The sequence below is a fragment of the Parus major genome, chromosome 3, assembly GCF_001522545.3.
Source record: "Parus major isolate Abel chromosome 3, Parus_major1.1, whole genome shotgun sequence".
NCBI lineage: Eukaryota > Metazoa > Chordata > Aves > Passeriformes > Paridae > Parus > Parus major.
Window position 1 is genome coordinate 88969455 of NC_031770.1, and position 17796 is coordinate 88987250.

Consider the following 17796-nt stretch of genomic DNA (forward strand, 5'->3'; position numbering starts at 1 on the left):
TATTCTATGATTCTATGTAGAAAGGTCAGTTAGCACATAACAAAAATTTTAAGGTCCACATAGTCAAGCAGTTGTACCATGCACATCTTTTTCTTTCACAATCCTCCTCCAACAGCAGGCGATTACTAGTCTCTCAAGGACTGTGTGATTCATGGTAGTGATCACTTTCAATTGAAAGTACTGGAGCAGCAGCTCCTTTTTTATTGCCTGAGAGGCCAGCTGATCTCTTACAAAAGGGGAAACTTTGCTAAACAAAGGAAGTAATTTTAAAAGAAGAAAATAACATCTGTCTACAGATATGTGGGGAGGGAATGAAGAAATGTGAAAATGGAGATGGTGGGGAAAAAAGATTTAAAGTTCAAAAAGCTGAAAAGAAAGTCCACGTGGGATCAGAGGCAGCGCATTCAAGTGGCAGACTAAATGCAGAGAAATGTAATAGGAGAAAGTATTGGGAAGAGAGGGAGTGTGTGTATAAAATGAAGCACAGGAAAGTGGTATAAAACCCCCCCAAACTAATTTAAAGAGAGATTAAGAGACTGCTGCACTATCCCACTGCCAGTAGAGGTGCTAAAGCCATGGCTATGGAACAGAGTAGCAAAATGCTCAGGGGAAGAAATAATTCCTATATTTAGATAGGGAGAGTATTTCACGATATGAACAATAGTGCAGTGCAGCTACCTAGAAGGCATCTGTTTAGAAATTAATTTCTGAATGAATCTGTAGTTGAAAATAAAAATAACTCCATCAAGAAGCAGAAGAAGTTGCCTGGAAAAGCACTTCAACCAGCCTGGGAACAGCACAAGATACTTCTGGCCGTGCTGCAGCTACAGCACAAGGAGACCAGCAGGTACCAGTCTGCAGCTGGGGCACAATAAAACCCTTCTACAAGCTGAGCCAAGAATAATCTTCTTTAAAAGTACTTTACTACTTACAAATGTTGCTCTTGTCCAAGTGTTTTGTATTTGCTTCAGTGCAGTTCATTTCATTTTTTTTTTTTTCCTTTAAGACAATTAGGGGCTTACTGTAAACCAAAGGGGATTTCTGGGAGATCTTTGGGTTTTTAAATTATGCAAATGATAGCACTGTGATGTTGAATCATATTATTAATTGTATATTTTGTTGTTCTCATTTCTGAAGTGTATGTATGAAACAAGTCCTTGAATACAATAAGTTTCAAAAAAGTCCCCAGGCAGATTGCAAAATTATTTTTCTCAATTTTCTTAATGCTAAAGAAAAGTATAATTTTAATGCTGCAGAGTATTCTGTGCTGATAGTTTTACAACATTTTGTATGTACTGTGAATAAAACAAACTTCATAAATTATTGTACTTAAAGCTGGAATCCTTTCTGTAATTTTTAAACAAAGTGTTCTATTAAATGCCATCCATAAAATGCTTGATGCCTTGTCTCCTCTGATTTGTGATCTTGCCTGTGCTTTTGAATACCTGGATGAAAAACTCTTAATGCGACAGGAAACTGGTTGGTAACTGAATAAATAACACTGTAACTTACTTCCACACAGTAAGTGTTATTTTTGCAATGGATTCCTTTTGCTGTAGCATAAAATGGAAGTACTCTCTCTATAAATAAATAATAATATAGCCCTGAATAATATAGCCCTGTTTGTAAACCCCCTGAATAAAAGGGGTTTACAAACATCATACTTAATTCATGTCTCAGCTGCAAATTTCTGCAGTTAATTTTACCAGTTTTCACACTGTGCCCATACAAATAGAATTATTCTTGCATTAGAAGGCATCTTTCAATGATGCAGAAAATCATATTTCTGCATCATTCTTAATATTAGCAGCTTAAGAATACATCTGTCGTACAATATCCAACTTAAAATAAAAAACTGAGTGAAAGCTATCAAACAAGTTTTTTGATTGGACATTTAGAACATTTGGACTTTTGCATACTTACGTCCAAGTCTCAAATGTACACCTTATGCAGTCCATACCACTGTAAATCTGACTTGGATACAGGTAGTGTAACAGGTTTGCCAAATTATGGTGTCAGTGTCACATTTCTCCCTCGGGATGTCCAGACTACTTGCTTTATTTTTGCTGGGGAATCTGTAGCTTTAGTAAATAATTATTCTCCAGCTCTTATGAAACATTTTAATAGGAGTCTTTCTCCATGTACCTTTTGTGTACTTTTTTTCAGGGATGTAACGAAAACAGATTTAAATATTTTTAATGCTGGATCATCTGTTTATGCATAATATTGATCTGAATGTCAAATTTAGCTGATCGTTAAGGAGGGAAAGGGCCATCAGAATCATTCCATGTGCATGCATAGGTTTGAGATGTAAATGTCCTGAAGAGAGTCTGCATTTTAGCCTAATATGCCAAACAGTTGCAGAGAACCACTGCTCTGGGGAATCACCCTCTGTTGATGCGACATTGAGAACCAAAGGGATTCTGCACTGAGTAGCCATCCACTGATTTTTGTATATTTTTGAATAGCGGGCATTGCCCACAAAAACACTTCTACCTTCAATGATTACAGTGGTCTGCTGGGTAGCTATATTTTTTTCACCATTATAGTGAATGGTGATCCATTGGAATGCAAGATTGGCAAGATCTGGAATCCCAGGTTTCATTACTTCCCTTATGATATTTTCTCTAGTGTTGTTTAGATTAGTACAAACGTAATGAGCTCTGAATTCACTCATCATGTGCATACATGCCACATTGTTTAAGAAATTCATGCAGCTGCTTCCTATCTTGTACTGCCAGGGTGCCTGCACGGTGCTCTGCTGCTTTCCTGCCTCTGAGTCCCTGCTCTCCAGGTGCACCACTGGTTGTGTGCTCCTCTGGCAGATTTCTGTCCCTAAGGGGAGCTCACTTCTGCAGACATTTCAGTCTTCCTTTTATTTTTAAAGGGATGGGTAAGGGCGGTTCAGGTGGTTTCTTATGTTGCTACCAGGTTCAGCATCTGGGGAAGAGAGAAGTCTGTGTATATCGTGACATGCTGAAACTGTACGTGTACTTTTTCTTTAGAAGTTCATTGTTTTATGTTGGAAATGCAAAACGGGATCTATCAGCCACAACAGACACCTTTCACTTCGCTAGAAAAGACTTTCAGTTTTAGAGCTGTGTCTGCCCTGTATGAAATAACCCATGCTAAGAATGAGTGTTTATGGAATATATAGGTTTATGCAAAAGGACATTGTTTTTATATCAATAAAAACTTTTTAAAATTATTTTTTGTGTTCTAGTCTGGGACATCTGGTATCTCGGTGTAGTGCAAAATTGCAAGTGCAAATGCTTTATTGTAAAATAAATGCTTTGTATTTATGTTACTTATTTGGTTGTGGATATATCAAAAAATAACAGGAGCTCTTTTCATCAAATATATGATGACTAGATGTCTTCTTATTTAGTTTCTGTCTGGAAAGATGTGTTCTTATTTAGTTTCTGTCTAGAAAGATATTTGCTACATAAAAATATCCTTGAATTTAAAGGTATTTTTGGCTTTTTTAATGAAAAAAAAAATTAACTAATGTGGAACTTCCGACACTAGTGACATAATATAGGAAATTTCTATTGCTGGACATACTGATGGACTGAGAACTTAAATCCTCTGAGCAATCAATCCACTGGCTTTTATGAATGCTTAGGGAAAAAAGGAAATATATTACTGGAAAAGAGGAAGAAATCTTGTTGTAGCATATGTGATGGCCAAATTCAGAAGAGACATATATATGGTAAAGTCTCATGTATCATTGCAACTGACTAAATAGAACAAGTGAAAAGAAAAAAAAAACAGGAAATAATACTTTTCTTTTAACAAATAAATTTTGAAGGAACACCTTAGCGAGGAAAGAAAAAGTATTCTGATTGTGACTGCTTTTCTGCTAACAGGAACAAGACTTTTGCTAAATATCTTCCTAATTTTAGTGCCAATTCAGCAGGTCTAGCATGAGATAAATCCTTTCTTGGGAGAAGCATTGTTCATTACATGTACTGATTTATGAGACAGAATCCGCTGTATTTAGGTGATGGCTGGACTACTCTGTAAAACTTGTTTGTGCTTAATATACTAGATAAATTGTTCCTGGCTTCTTAGGGTGTGACTATACTTGTTGTCACACTCCCAAGTTTACTTAACTTTAGTGTGTGATTTGCTGAGTAGGTGTAATGTAAAGGAAAACCCAAAGGGATGGATTTTATATACCTAGTTTTTTTCCCTTAAATTCATGTTGACAAAAAAATTTTTTGTCCCTTTTTTCTGCCCTTCATCAAAGTAAAGTCTCCTCAAGGCTACAGGCAAATTTTAGCAGCATGGAAAATGACCACCAATAACCTGAGCAGTATGAAATTTAACTAAACACGGTGACTTTGTTTTAGTGAGAGGAAAACACCAGTTACTGGCTGTCAAAAAATTCTACACTGAATCTTAACTTTATGGGCAGCAGCTTTAAAATCTATTTAATATTCTTATTTCTTCAGTTAAAATGCTTCCTTCTTCAGTTAATAACAGGCTGTGGGATTAAATCTTAGCTTTTCATATTTACTGGGAAAAGCAGTATAGCAATTTATGAGTAAAAATGTACTTTGAATAAATTATCATTGCAAATTACAGTTTATGAAAGTTGTGACTATAACCATAATTACAGCATTGGCTGTGCACAATTTCAAATCTTGCTCGCTGATTAAATTTGTTTTCATTCAGATTGCGTTCCCAGCATTTTTAGAAAAGAGTGAATCAAGCCTCACTGACAAAATTTTCTACTGAGTTTATTAAAAAGGCCACCTATGTTTGCTAAATTTGCCAAAAACATAAACTTTTCTTGAATTAGTGAGATGCTATTTTAGTCTGTTATGAGAGTTTCCTACTCAGGTTTACTAAAACAGACTCTTAGGGAGACTCACAAGAACTTCTGTATTACACCATCTATATATCCTCAAATTGTTAAAGTTAAAATTGATTGTGCGAGCTGTTACCGAAAAAACAGCCAATAGCCAAAATTAGGTATATTACTGTAAACTGGAGAGACAGGGGGAGAGGTTTAAAGCTCTGTCTGGCAAGAGAAGGGTTAAGGACTTTTTTGCTATACCCGTTTCAAATTACAATGAGAAGCCTCTTCTTTCCCAGCAGGGTTGTGCTTACATTAGTCTTTAGATCTCTCTTGAAGAGAGCTGTTATATTTGTGCCTGCTACAGTTGGAAATAACAGTTCAGAAGCTGAAAAGGGTTGAATGGATTTACAGAAGGTTATTTTTTGCAAGTAAATTCATGGCAACACATTAATTTGATTAGTACATGCTTTAGAATTACTTTACACTCAAGCGATTCAAAAGATGTTAAAGTTATCTCCAGGCTGCTGGACAAATATGTGTTACACCACCAAGGTACAGATCAAGACAAATCTGTGACTCAGGATTTTATCTTGGGAAGAGCGCAAGGTGTACGAAGAACTCAGAATAACGAGGGAAGATAACTCTGGGAACTACAATGTGTCAGAAGAACATCTCTTGCTAACACAGCTCCCCACCAAAGACCTGGTTATCTAAGGTTTATATAGGAATGCCTAGGTCAGCTGACAAAATACTGGTCTTCTGCTCCATAAATGCAGAAAAAACGATAACAACAGTGGAAAATTGGAAGTCTGAATTTCAGCTTTCTTAGAAATAACTGCAACCTGACACATTCCATAATATTTAAACAGGGTGGGGGGAGAGGAATCACCAAAGATGTTACGATGTTACGTTTAGAGATGACATTGACATGAAGAATAGGTAAATTTTGTTTTTCAACTACTGGGAAAGCAGACCTCATAGGAACTCAGAACAAGTAGGAGAAAAGTTGTTGGCTTTTTTTTTTTTTTTTACTTGTTCTTTTTCTTTTCAAAGATGAACCTAACTGCGCTCAAAGCTTTCGTGGGCTTGCTCTGGAATTGCTGGGTTCTGGTGGGTCACGCACAGGGAGGTTTAGGAGACAATCATGTCCATTCAAGTTTTATTTACAGGAGGCTGCGGAACCATGAGAGAAGGGAGATTCAGAGAGAGATTCTCTCTATCCTGGGTTTACCTCACAGACCCAGACCATTTTCACCAGGAAAGCAGGCTTCTTCTGCACCCCTCTTCATGCTGGACCTGTATAATGCCATGACAAATGAAGAGGATTCTGAGGAGCTGGAGTATTCACTAAAGGGATCAATGGCAGGGGAGAGCAGAGGGATACGAAAAGGATACCCTGCCTCTCCAAATGGATATTCACGGAGAATACAATTATCTCGCATGACCCCCCTGACCACACAGAATCCTCCTTTAGCCAGCCTGCACGACACCAACTTTCTGAATGATGCTGACATGGTCATGAGCTTTGTCAATTTAGGTACGTGGAAATATTTTTTGCTTTTGCTTTCTCTGACAAACTGTTAGCCTGATCTTGCGAAGGGCAAACCTCTCGGCCGAGCTGTAACCTGTTCTGAAACAGCAGGATTGGGCCCGGGCTGCTGTGCCACTGGTAAAAGAAAAATCATACGGATGGTAAAGTAGCTACATTGTAGGTGGCCATGGAAAAAGATTTTTCTTACTGTTTATATAAAGTCAGTTTCTATAACTTCCCTCTGCTGGCTTCTGTTTTCTTTCTTTCATTGATGTAATGAAAATTCTAGCCTTAGGCCAACTAACTCCTTTTTTTTTTTAAATCTCTAAAAATCAAACACTTATGCCTATTGCTCAGTTATTTCCCTCAGTGTTTTCCTTAAAGCTTGCACATGAGCAAACATCAGTTGTTAATATTTTGAAGTCTGGAAAGGTATGCAAAGGGAAAAGTTAAACCATTAAAAAAAAATTTCTTAGGTTATTTAGTGGGGTTTTTTTTCTGTTGTTAAGAGTCAGAGTTTTATTATCTTTTCAGTTGGATGGCTGGATTTTAAATAATCTGTTGCTGTTCCTTTGTTATTTCTATTTAATAACAACAGACTGTGTTTTATTATACTGCTGTGGTGCTCAGAATCTACAATGGTCCTTATTTTCTCTGTCATAAATAAATTAAATGACAAGTAGAGTATTAAACACTAGAAACATGCAAGCAAAGAATGCTTTTGAAAATTATATAAATTCAGATACAAAACCTGATAAAACTAAATTATATTGGCTTCTGAGTGTAATAAACATGCTTGCCAGTTAACATTGTAGGAAAAAAAAGCAGTTACAGATTTCTTTAATAAAACACAACTTAAATCTTATCTAGAGAGCTGCAAATAATTAATGAAATTCATTTATTATTTTTGCAAGTTTTTCTAATGTCCAGGACTCATAAATTTGGCTAAAAATGCTACTTCTCATTGGACCCAAAGAACAAGAGATTTAATTGCAAACTTGAAGTTTCACAATAAACTGGTACAAATTCTGATGAACTCTTGTTTTCCAGGATAATACTCCCTGTAGAAACTTTTTAACAGTGGCACAGGTTCCTAAATACCTTCATTTTATCACACACATTCTGTATTTTTTATGTCTATCAGATTTTTAGTAAATATTAATACTCCAAATACTAAAATTCTAGTAAGGTAACACTCTAGAGTTTATTTGCCATAATAATAAAGTCACATTTCATGAATTATTTGACTGACAAGGAGGTGTTCAAGTCTGAGATCTTTTTCTTTAAGAGTAACAGATGTCCACACCTCTAAATACATTTGCTTGTTGTTTTTGCTCCGGAAATAGCAGGTTAGGAAAGAAATGGAATCTGTTTTCTGAATATGTGCTCCTTATCATTAAAAAGCAGTTATATGTTGCTCATGTATTACTTTTAAATTAGCATTGCATGCCTCAATTTACGCAGAGTATCTGGAGTCAGCTGCATTCAAAATAGCAAAGTTATATGGAAAAATCAGAAATGCTTTTATCCTCAGCATTAGCAAGGCACCGATCCTGCAAAAATTTTCCTTGTGTGTCCTGAGAAGTTCCCTCTGTAAATGTAACAGGGACCATTCCATCAGCGTCTCTGAGGACTATTTACACGGGACCTAGCCTTTGATTTCAGAAATGTCTTTGATTACAATAGGACTTCTTGCAGTGAATGAGTAGAAGTCTTTGAAGTTTCAGTGTCAGATATGTCCTAGGCTGATCCTACTGTGCTTTCCCAGACAAAAACCTTCTCTGGAAGAACTCAAGTTTCCCGAGTGTCTTACCTTGGGTAGGAATTTTCTAATCTTTGTCTTATTTTGTTGGGATGCCAGCGTTGCCTTAAGAAAGTAATTCTGAGAAGCTAAAGCTTATCTTATGTTTCAAAACTATGAAAACTGGGGCTGAGATGCCTTATTTTTCTAGTGATTAATATTAATAGATACCATTAACTTATAACAAAATACTGTGTAAATATCAGGTTTAATTTGGCATCTGTAAAATTAAAATGCATCTCAGCTCTAAGTTAGTTTAAATCCTAATTCACTTTAAATACCCTTCCATACAAGTTGGATACTGTGGTATATCACACATTCCACAGTGTAAAATGTGTAAAAAATATTGATGACCAATATAGATTAGCTTCAACATTTTTATTAAACAATCCTATGTTTCGGTATAATTAGCATAAAAATGAAATAAATCATGGAAACAAGTAACCATTTTATATGATTTATGCAGTATGAGATTGTGACAGATGAGGGCAAGCTCTTATAATGGAGAATGGGGAAAAATATGCAGTGATAAGTGAATGCTAATGCTGTACCTTAAAATCAATAAATGCTGATGCAGCACAGTAATAACTCAAATGGATTTAGAATTGAAGCCCCAGTCAACTTGCATTAAATAAATCTCCTCTGAAAATAGTATTCACCATGTTCATACTTGCACACCATTAATTACATAATGTGTAATTATAAAACTCTATTAATCATCCTGATATTTTAAATTGAAACTTTTGTATATAGTTGTACCAGTTACAACAATTTAAGTCATATATATTGAAACAAGAAATCTGTAGCTAAGATGTTGGATACAAATTATTAAGCATAAGAATTAAAAAGACTGAATAAGATTGAAAAGTAAAGAAAAAATAGACAAAAGAAAACAATTTTATACTAAAGAATAAAATTTTTAATTTATATGCTAACTTTGATTAAAACCCCAACCTGTTGGAGCTGCAAATACCTTACTTTCAAATACAAATTCAGAAAATAATTATCAAGGGAACTGCAGTCATGATTCTGTCAGCTAACCAGGGACAAAAATAAGAATGCATTTATTTCTCCTGAACTTAAAATTATAAACACCTGCTCTTTCTATTGGAATTTATATCAGAATTTCCATCTCTTTCTTTCTTGAAAGATACAAGTAGACAGAGGCTATGTCTTGTCCTGTGTTTTGTGTAAGACTGTATGCGTTGGCAACTCTCCATAAATATTGATGAGTGTAACAGAGGAGTTAACTGGGTTTGGTCCAGCAGTCAAAGAATAATTCCTCCACTAAACACGCTGGGGTTTTCAAAGATCTGATTATATCACCTTCAAATTCAGAATTTTGTTTTCCTGACTGGATGTTTTTTATCCTATTATAATATTTTATTATACTATTGCAAAGCCCTGACTCTTTTGAGTTCTGGCATCTTCTTTTTGGCTGGTATCCCAAAATGACATATATAGGATACCCTGTTCCCCAGAGAACAGGCAAATAATACTTATGCAGGTGAAGTCACTTTTTGCTCACTCAAAATTTAGTTAGGGAAGGACTTTTTTAAGATAAATGCTAGTGTTCCCACTCTTCACCTCTTACAAAAAGAAGGGGTTTGAACAAAATAGATCTACATGGATGAGGCATGGTAAAACAACAGCACTTTTGGAAGCTACATTTAAGCATTTCTAATAGTGATTTTTCCATTATCATCAAAGTGATCATTAAATCCACTATACTTAGGCATTCCTGCTCATGCCATTCAAATGGTCTCTATTTTCATTTTTTTTACAACACATCTGTTAATTTTTCTCCTAACAGATTGTTTCATTTGCTAAGCAAGTCTGTTTGCTCTCTTGTATCTTCCTGTTAATTGATATGAACATTCCATAAAATGGGAGATATATATATATATATATATATATATATATATATATATGCTTTTGTGGTTTTCTGTTATGTTTTATTTTTTAGCATTTAAAATTAATTTCTTTAATTTGAATGTGAACATTACAATAAAATTTGTGACCATACACATGCTAAGAAGGATACAATAATTACTCAGACTTTTTAAGTAACCAGTTCACTCCAAAAAATACATTTTTCCTTCTTCACAGACAATGTGAATGATTCCACAATCTTAGAATAATTTTGAAACCGCACATGCTGTGTTCAGTTCTTAAACCAGACACTGAAATCAATGGAAATTTTGTCTGAGGCACAGAGGACTATTCATATTTCTCCAGCTTCTCTGTCCCAACTTTGAACACTGTTTTGCAGATTATATTCTTCTTTAAAAGCTGAATGATTAAACAAATACATAAATTCAAAAGATTTATAGCCCATTGTGTTCATTGGCAAATGCTAGCATGGCATAGAACAAATTTTACAGCTACTTTGAGAAACCAATAGTACATCAATCCACACCAAATACCTGTACAAATATATTTTTGTTACACACGAAAAAGAAAGGATTCCTTACTGCAATCAGACCCTGAGCATACATAGTAGCTCGTTTCTTAAATTAAACTAATTCAGTTTCTACAACCTTCCACTCACAGCTAACATATCATCAGCGAGGAATATGGAGTGCTAAGCTATAAAATGCCAGGAGCTGAGGAAGGGGTTTGAAGGATACACGCAAAAAGGTCTCAGGATCATTAACTTCTCTCCTAAAGCTTAGGAATGAGCACACTTTCTTTCTTTTCCACAGGATTTCAGATGTTGCTGTCTTATTTTTAACCGTACGTGAATTTCTTTGGCTGTGGTACAGTTTTAGTATATAAACGCAGGCTTAAAATGAAAATATTGACACAGCCTTCGCTGAAGAGATGGAAAGAGCGCTATTATCTTGCCTTGAACGTGCTATTGCACAGATAAAATTTGGTAAATGACAAATAGACCCCATGTCTTTAATTGTGGAATTGGATCAATACTGAGAAAAAATGAGAAAACGTTTGCGAAGCTTTTATTCAATGGCAACCCCAAGTCAATAAGATGATATTTTTTACTCTTTTACATAACATTTAGTGCAAGCAGGTTAATTTTCATGCGAAGTAGACATCACTTGGCATCTGGAAATCCTGAGACATTTTTTTTCCCCTTTATTAAAGTTTTGTCACCCAGTCAGTGAGTGGAATAAATTTCTTGTGACCTAGTACAGTTAGGCATTAGAAATAACCATGAATTATGAAATAATTTTCTATGAACAAATTAAATATTAAGACAACTCTTTGAAAAATATTTTTATTTGTTCCTAGAACAAAAGGAATTTACTCAGAGGATGACATGATCTAAAAATCCTCATCCAATACTTACAAATCATTAGTTTTAACCAATTTTTGTGCAATGACAGAGCAGGTTTTTAGAGATTGCTTTTAGTTTTTAGCAAGAAATATTCTCCATATCCCTTTTTTGAATTACACTCTATTTGTTGGTTTTCATTGAAATATTTTATATTTCCTTTGAAATCTCTCAAGTTACATGAATCTTAAGAACTATATAGCTCTGCCTCAAAACAGGTTTGTGTGATCCATAAATATCATCTAACAAAATAATGTTTTTATAACTGTCAATTAATTTTTTTGCCAAAGTTAACACTTTAAATCCAAGTAAATTATTGTATCTACGCAGCCAAAAAAATGTCAAGCTCTCCATTAACTGGGGTATAAAACTGTCTGACTCTCCTTGCCGACAGGTTTGAAAGAAATTGCAGATAACTGAAGAGAAACTGATTTAGCAGATGGTTAGACGTGCATGGTGAAAAGCTATATATATGTATGGATATATAAAAATATATATTATTATTATTAATATTTTTCCCATTGGGAAGAACGGCTGACCCAGTTCCGCTTCTTCTTTAGAAAGTGTTCCTTTCCAGACTAAACACAGACTTTGGGTGGGGTTTTGGGGATTGTATGTATTGTACAGTGCATATTTTCCCAGGAAAACACAATCTGGCAGTGGCTCTGGCTAACCATGAAAGAGAAGGAGGCAGGCTTGTGGAGAGACTGCATGGAGAGTATTAGGGGCGGAATTCTACCATGGATTAGATGGAGAGCCTTTTGGTTCTCTCCTGAAGTTCTGGGTTGTTTTCTTAGATACCTGGACAACTTTGGAATCTATGTCCTCTCCCACACTTATTGCTTCTGTTATTATTTTCTCTGAATGTTAAATTATACAAGGAATTTTACTGTGGCTACCTGCCTACTTACTGCTTGAGCTATGGGGGTAATTATGACAGGAACAGTTTCCTTCTCTTTTCTTTTTAGCCATGGCAGCTCTTTTCAGCTTGCTTTCATAGGCCCACAAACTAATGGAATTTGGAAAAAAATTGATTGATTGCAGTCTGATCATTCTAGGTGTCATCTGGTGTTTCCACATAGCTGAGAATGAACAGTTTATGAAGTGCCAATTGCAGCCTCCAGCTAAAGAAAGGCTCCCCAGGGCTTCAGGAGAGCTCTGGCTGCTACCAGACTTTATAATTATTTCCCACACTTTTCCCTATCCTCTCCTTCTTGTCCTTTCCCTTGTCTCTAACCCCTGCTGCCTAGGCAGGGTCACTGAACTTTAGTTTTATGTCAGTGGCATTTGGCTGTAGAAAGGATTAAAGTCTGAGAAGTGGTGAGACCAGGCGACAGTGTGGGAGATGGAGAGGGTAGGAATGAGAGCAGGCATGACAGAAAAACAGCAAAGCACAGGCTGGGCTTTAGAAGGAGGGCATCCCTCTTCTCAGTAGGCAACAGCCAATGTGCAGGGCTGGATACAGACCTGCTGGGCATGGGAAAGGTTCACAACAGAGAAACTGCCTCTGCAGAAATTGCTGGAAGGTTAATCCCTACTCCCCTGTGCCTCACATGGAGCATGATGTTGCAGCACTGAGAGCACTTCCCAGGCCAATAGAACTACAAAAGTGGGAGATTGTAGTGGTAGGGAGAAGGTGAATCAGATGGAGAAAGAACAAGGAGCATGATAAAGATAGATAACGTACAAATGACAGCCAAAATTAGCACAGGTATGGGTTTCTTCTCTGCGTAAGCCTCGAAGGCAAAGGGAGCACTTTTCTTCTGAGCCCCTTGTGGCAGAGCCTCTACCTCAGCCTCCTCCCCAGGCACTTGGCTTCCCGGGCAAAACTTTTCATCCTTGCAAAACAAAACGCAGCTGCCCCCACCCTTCGGTATGTGTGTGCCGGGAGTACACAGACGGGCTACTAACATTTGCTGCCATAAATAACTTAGAAGCTGCTTTTAAAAACCGCAGGTTAAAGGATGAGGGCTGCCATGACGCACACAGAGGTTGAGATCAGAGGAGCAGCTAAGAGGGGTCAGGAGAAACAATGAATCCCCTTGTTCTGAGTCATATTTATGAGTGCTCCATTGCACCTAAAGTTCATATTTATTGGCTAGGCCATGGGGTTTCCCCATTTGCTCATCTCTTAAAATAACACCCCTGGTTAAAATTTCCTATAAAACACAGACATGCTACAGCAGGCCGAACCTGTCAACCCTGACAACTACATTATTTAAGTTTGTGGGTGGGGTACACCAAGCAAGAGCTGGTTTGTGTTTTGTACTGAATTATGAATTTGTTTCTATACAAAACATGACTGTAATATAAGTAGAAGAGGAAAGATTTTATAGCTCAGGTCTCCACTCAGAAATTTCCGAGTCATTGAGAGATGCTCCAAGAAGTGAATTTAAGTATTTAGTTCCCAGCTCTTTTTGAGCAAATATTCTGGTGCAATAGATCAAGAACCTGGCTTTATTAACCACTACTATACCACTTAATACACATGTGGTTTATGAGACACATGTGGTATCTCACCAAAATGTGGTTCTACTTTTTTCCCCACTGTAATTCTAGGCAAACTGAGTAAAAAATTATTAATGAGTCAGAAGCTAGAAAACTAACCAGGACATCTAGTGCTGGTTCATGATATCTATCTGTAGCTAATAACCAGTGACTTCACAGAAGCAAAATTCCACATAATTCTCTTTTTCAAGGAGAATCAGGATGAGGAAGAAACTTGAACAACTGAAATTTCTTTAAGGTTTATCTTTATCTATCTTAACAAAATTATTCCTTATGAGAACCTAAGGTCTTTTCCAACTTCGATGATTCTGTAATTATATCCCATTGTTGACTGGGTCAATTAAATAAAATTATTGTTGCTTTAATTAACAGGTATTTGACTGTAGTCAAATTAATGAAGTTAAATTAATATAATCAGGTAAAGTTGTACCCCTATTCCAGAGTAATTATTGTAAATTAAGAGCAATTTAGCTAGGCATATCCATTTTCAATATTTACATTTTAAAAATGGATGGGAAATGCACATGGGGTATGCAACCATAACATACTGCAAAACAATTTCAAAAACTCATTTTATTGGACTTTTTCAATTGTGAATGGTGTAATTTTTGGATGTAGAAGTGTTTAATTCTGTTCTGACAAAGAAAAAAAATCTGGAAAAAATATGTGTTCTGTTTTGCTCTAGGCCTTAGAAAAAGAAGGAGCAGGGACACTGAATGAGTAGAGACTGGTTTTGGAGCAGTGGGCATCTGGTGCATAGAGCCATGGGATTCTGGTGGTACAGTTTTCAAAAACACTATCTGAGAAATTGAAAGAGTGGGAGAGCAGCAGTGTGGATGATATAGCTATGGGAGCAAGTCCAAATCCAGTGTACAACCCCATAACAGCTGTAGTCTTTGGGGTGATTTATGATGGTGGAGATCCAGCAGGAACATAGCTCTGGGAAGGTTGTTCCCAAGGTTAGCTCAGCTGGAATATTTGTCAAAAACTACAAGTCATAACACGCTAGTGATCCCAAAGGTTAATCTGCAGCTCCTGACCAAGTTACCTTGCTGCCTCATACATGAAAATTAAATGTGTGCAAAGGTTTTGCAGTGAGTGAATCCCACCCCCAGCCAAGTCAGAGAGCGAAATGTCAGAGTAACCTAATAGGAAAATTTTGAAGAGCCTCAGATAGAGAAAGAAAACAGTGTGCCTCTGTTTTCCAGTCCATAAAATGAGGACAGGCAAATATGCCTGCGTTCATTTTCTCTTCTGTGCATTGTTATTCTTGGAAGTTGCAGAGTACTGGTATAGCTTTCTTCTTGTGAAGCCTTGTTTTACTCTGGCTGTGTGCTCCATAAAATACTTTGCTTCTAAAAGCCTCACAACACCTTGCATTTCATCATGGTGATCTCAAATATTATTTTAGAAAGGGCTAAAAGAGGCTCCTCTCTAAGGGAAACAAGTTTACTGCTCTTGTAATAGACAGTTTACAAAATAATGAAAATTAAAAAGAGGCACTGGAATTTAAGCACCAATACTGATATTTGTGTTCTGGTGTAATGAAGAGAGGAAGTCTGGCTAGCTTAGCTCTTGTTCTCAGGTTTTACGTTTGTGTCTCTCTGGGTCATGTGTGCATGTATATTAGTCCGTGTGCATGGCTTTGTGTATGTAATATAGAAAGCATGTAAATCTCTTTCAGTTTTAGTCACTGGAATTTTTTCCCCCTTAAATCATAATATTCTTTCCCATCAATACTATGTGGCTTTAGCAGCCCTGACCTTTCAAGCTGCCTGTTTGGACCAGTGTTTATCAGATGACCATTTGACCTCCTTGTTAATTGTACTTAATTACATCCTGTTGTAACATTTTGAAATAAGGAGGAGAGTTTATGGATCTGCTCCAAAGACCTGAAGACTAAAACGGCAGCAGAATTCAGTGGTATGAGGTGCTGAGTAGTCTTGTAGGGAGGGTAATGAGAGCTGTGGCTCACCCACTCAATGTGGCAAAACTGGATCCTTAAACCAGTCCTTTTCCATTTAGGATCATTGGTACTTCTGTGAATAAAATCACTTTTTTTGTTTTGTTTTGTTTTGTTTTGTTTTGTTTTTTGTTCTGAGAAGGGCTTCTCCTCTCTGACTAAAAACTTGGGTATTTCTCCAAAGAGATCAAGAAAGGAGTGAGGTATCAACAGGACTGCAAAGGCTGAAGTTCACATCTGATGATATAAAAAACAGCAGCCTCTGTTTACACAAATGGTATCACTGTAGTTTTCCAAAATTTCACAGTTTCTTATGCTTCCATAGAATTTCCAGTTCCCAAGAGTTTTTTGAGACTTGTATAATATTTGGTATGAGATTTTCTGTGCATTGATGATTTATGAGCACATCTATGGTTTCATTAAAGAGCAGCAATTATCCCCTGCAGCTGCAGAAAAACAAAAATGAAAACAAATCAATATCCAGAAAGAGCTGCAGTTCTTGAAAATAGTTACTCTAAAGGCTCAGAAAGCAACTTCAAGTGCATTTTATTTTACAATGCTTTTCATATAGTCTATGGCTTTTGAAACATGTGGCATCAACCATATCACTTCTCGTCTCACTATAGATGATATATATACACATATTTGTAGTAAACTTGATTTCCTAAAATACATGAAGAAAAATGGAACAGAAGCTATAAAATTATCACTACCAGGTGAAAATCTAGTCCCAAATATTTAAGGCAAGGCAAAAGAATACACCTTCAATTTTGTTTTATTATAACAATGATAAATAGACTTACTGCAGAATGAAGCACCACAAAAAATTAATTGTTTGTAGTGGCTAACTGCATATCATTATGGCATTATTGCAATGGTTTATCATCCAGCATGAGTCAAATTCTAGACAAAAAAGAAAAGTTACTTAGGGCTGTGCTGTGAGCTCTTTGGCTGATGCAGTACTGCCCATGGTTGTCACTGTGAACTGTACATTATCGTGAAAGTTAAAACTCTGTACTGTCTTTTATGTAGCACCCATGGTTCAACTAGACACAATTGCTTTTACATAGTTAAATATTTTTTGTGTATTGATTTAAATTACAAGCTTGTATGATTTAAAAATACCCACAGAATTTGCTGGATGTCGGTAACGTATTCAAAAGAGCATAATTTTTAAATCCTCTTGGGTGTTAAGCAACAGAAAGTATACCTGAAATCATAAAATTAAATATAATGACACTCAGAAAGGGCTGGTCTATTTATCGGAATTTTGAGAGGTAGTATAATGTGACAATATATAATATTATATTTTTCAGAAATTTAAAATTACATATTACTTCAAAATAAAGTTTTTTCTTTAGTTCCTTGGTTATATTCTATATTATATCCTATATCTATCAACAATGATCTTTCAAAAGGTAATTTTTTTCATCACTTCTTAAACAATTGAATTAATAGTAATGTTTAATGAGGCTGTATATAATAATGAGATCACATTTACAAGGACATTTTTAGATATATCAAATTTTTTATTTAAGTAAGTGTATCTTAAATATATTTATAATTTTATAAGCTATGTGTACATATATATTTTTCTGTAGAAATAAAGGTACATGTTAATGCAAAATCCAGAGGCACTTGATGCTGTTGAGTAAATTCTAAAGCACAGATCACAGGATATTCAGAGTTGAAGGGGACTGACAAGGATCAAGTGCAGCTCTTAAGTGAATGGCCCATATGAGGATTGAATCTTCAGCCTTGGTCATATTAGCACCATGCTCCGGCTAACTGAGCTAATCTTGAGGTCAGTTAGTTCAAGGTCATGCTGCAATTCATTGGGTCAGGATGAAGAGAGTAATGTCATAAAGATTAATAGCGTATTGCCACTATT

The 17796-nt window shown here is 36.0% G+C and overlaps 1 protein-coding gene across 2 annotated transcripts in view; it reads left to right on the plus strand.

Moving 5' to 3' along the window:
• The first annotated feature begins 5118 nt into the window (after positions 1-5118).
• BMP5 (bone morphogenetic protein 5) overlaps positions 5119-17796 on the plus strand; it is a 55797-nt gene continuing 43119 nt past the window's right edge. The window contains exons 1-2 of one of the 2 annotated variants that reach the window (XM_015620336.1): positions 5143-5359; positions 5977-6344. In XM_015620336.1, the coding sequence (XP_015475822.1) occupies positions 6095-6344 (250 nt within the window). In that variant the 5' untranslated portion in view covers positions 5143-5359; positions 5977-6094. Of the gene's footprint in view, positions 6345-17796 lie in introns of both variants that reach the window. The other variant, XM_015620335.2, reaches the window with a different exon arrangement.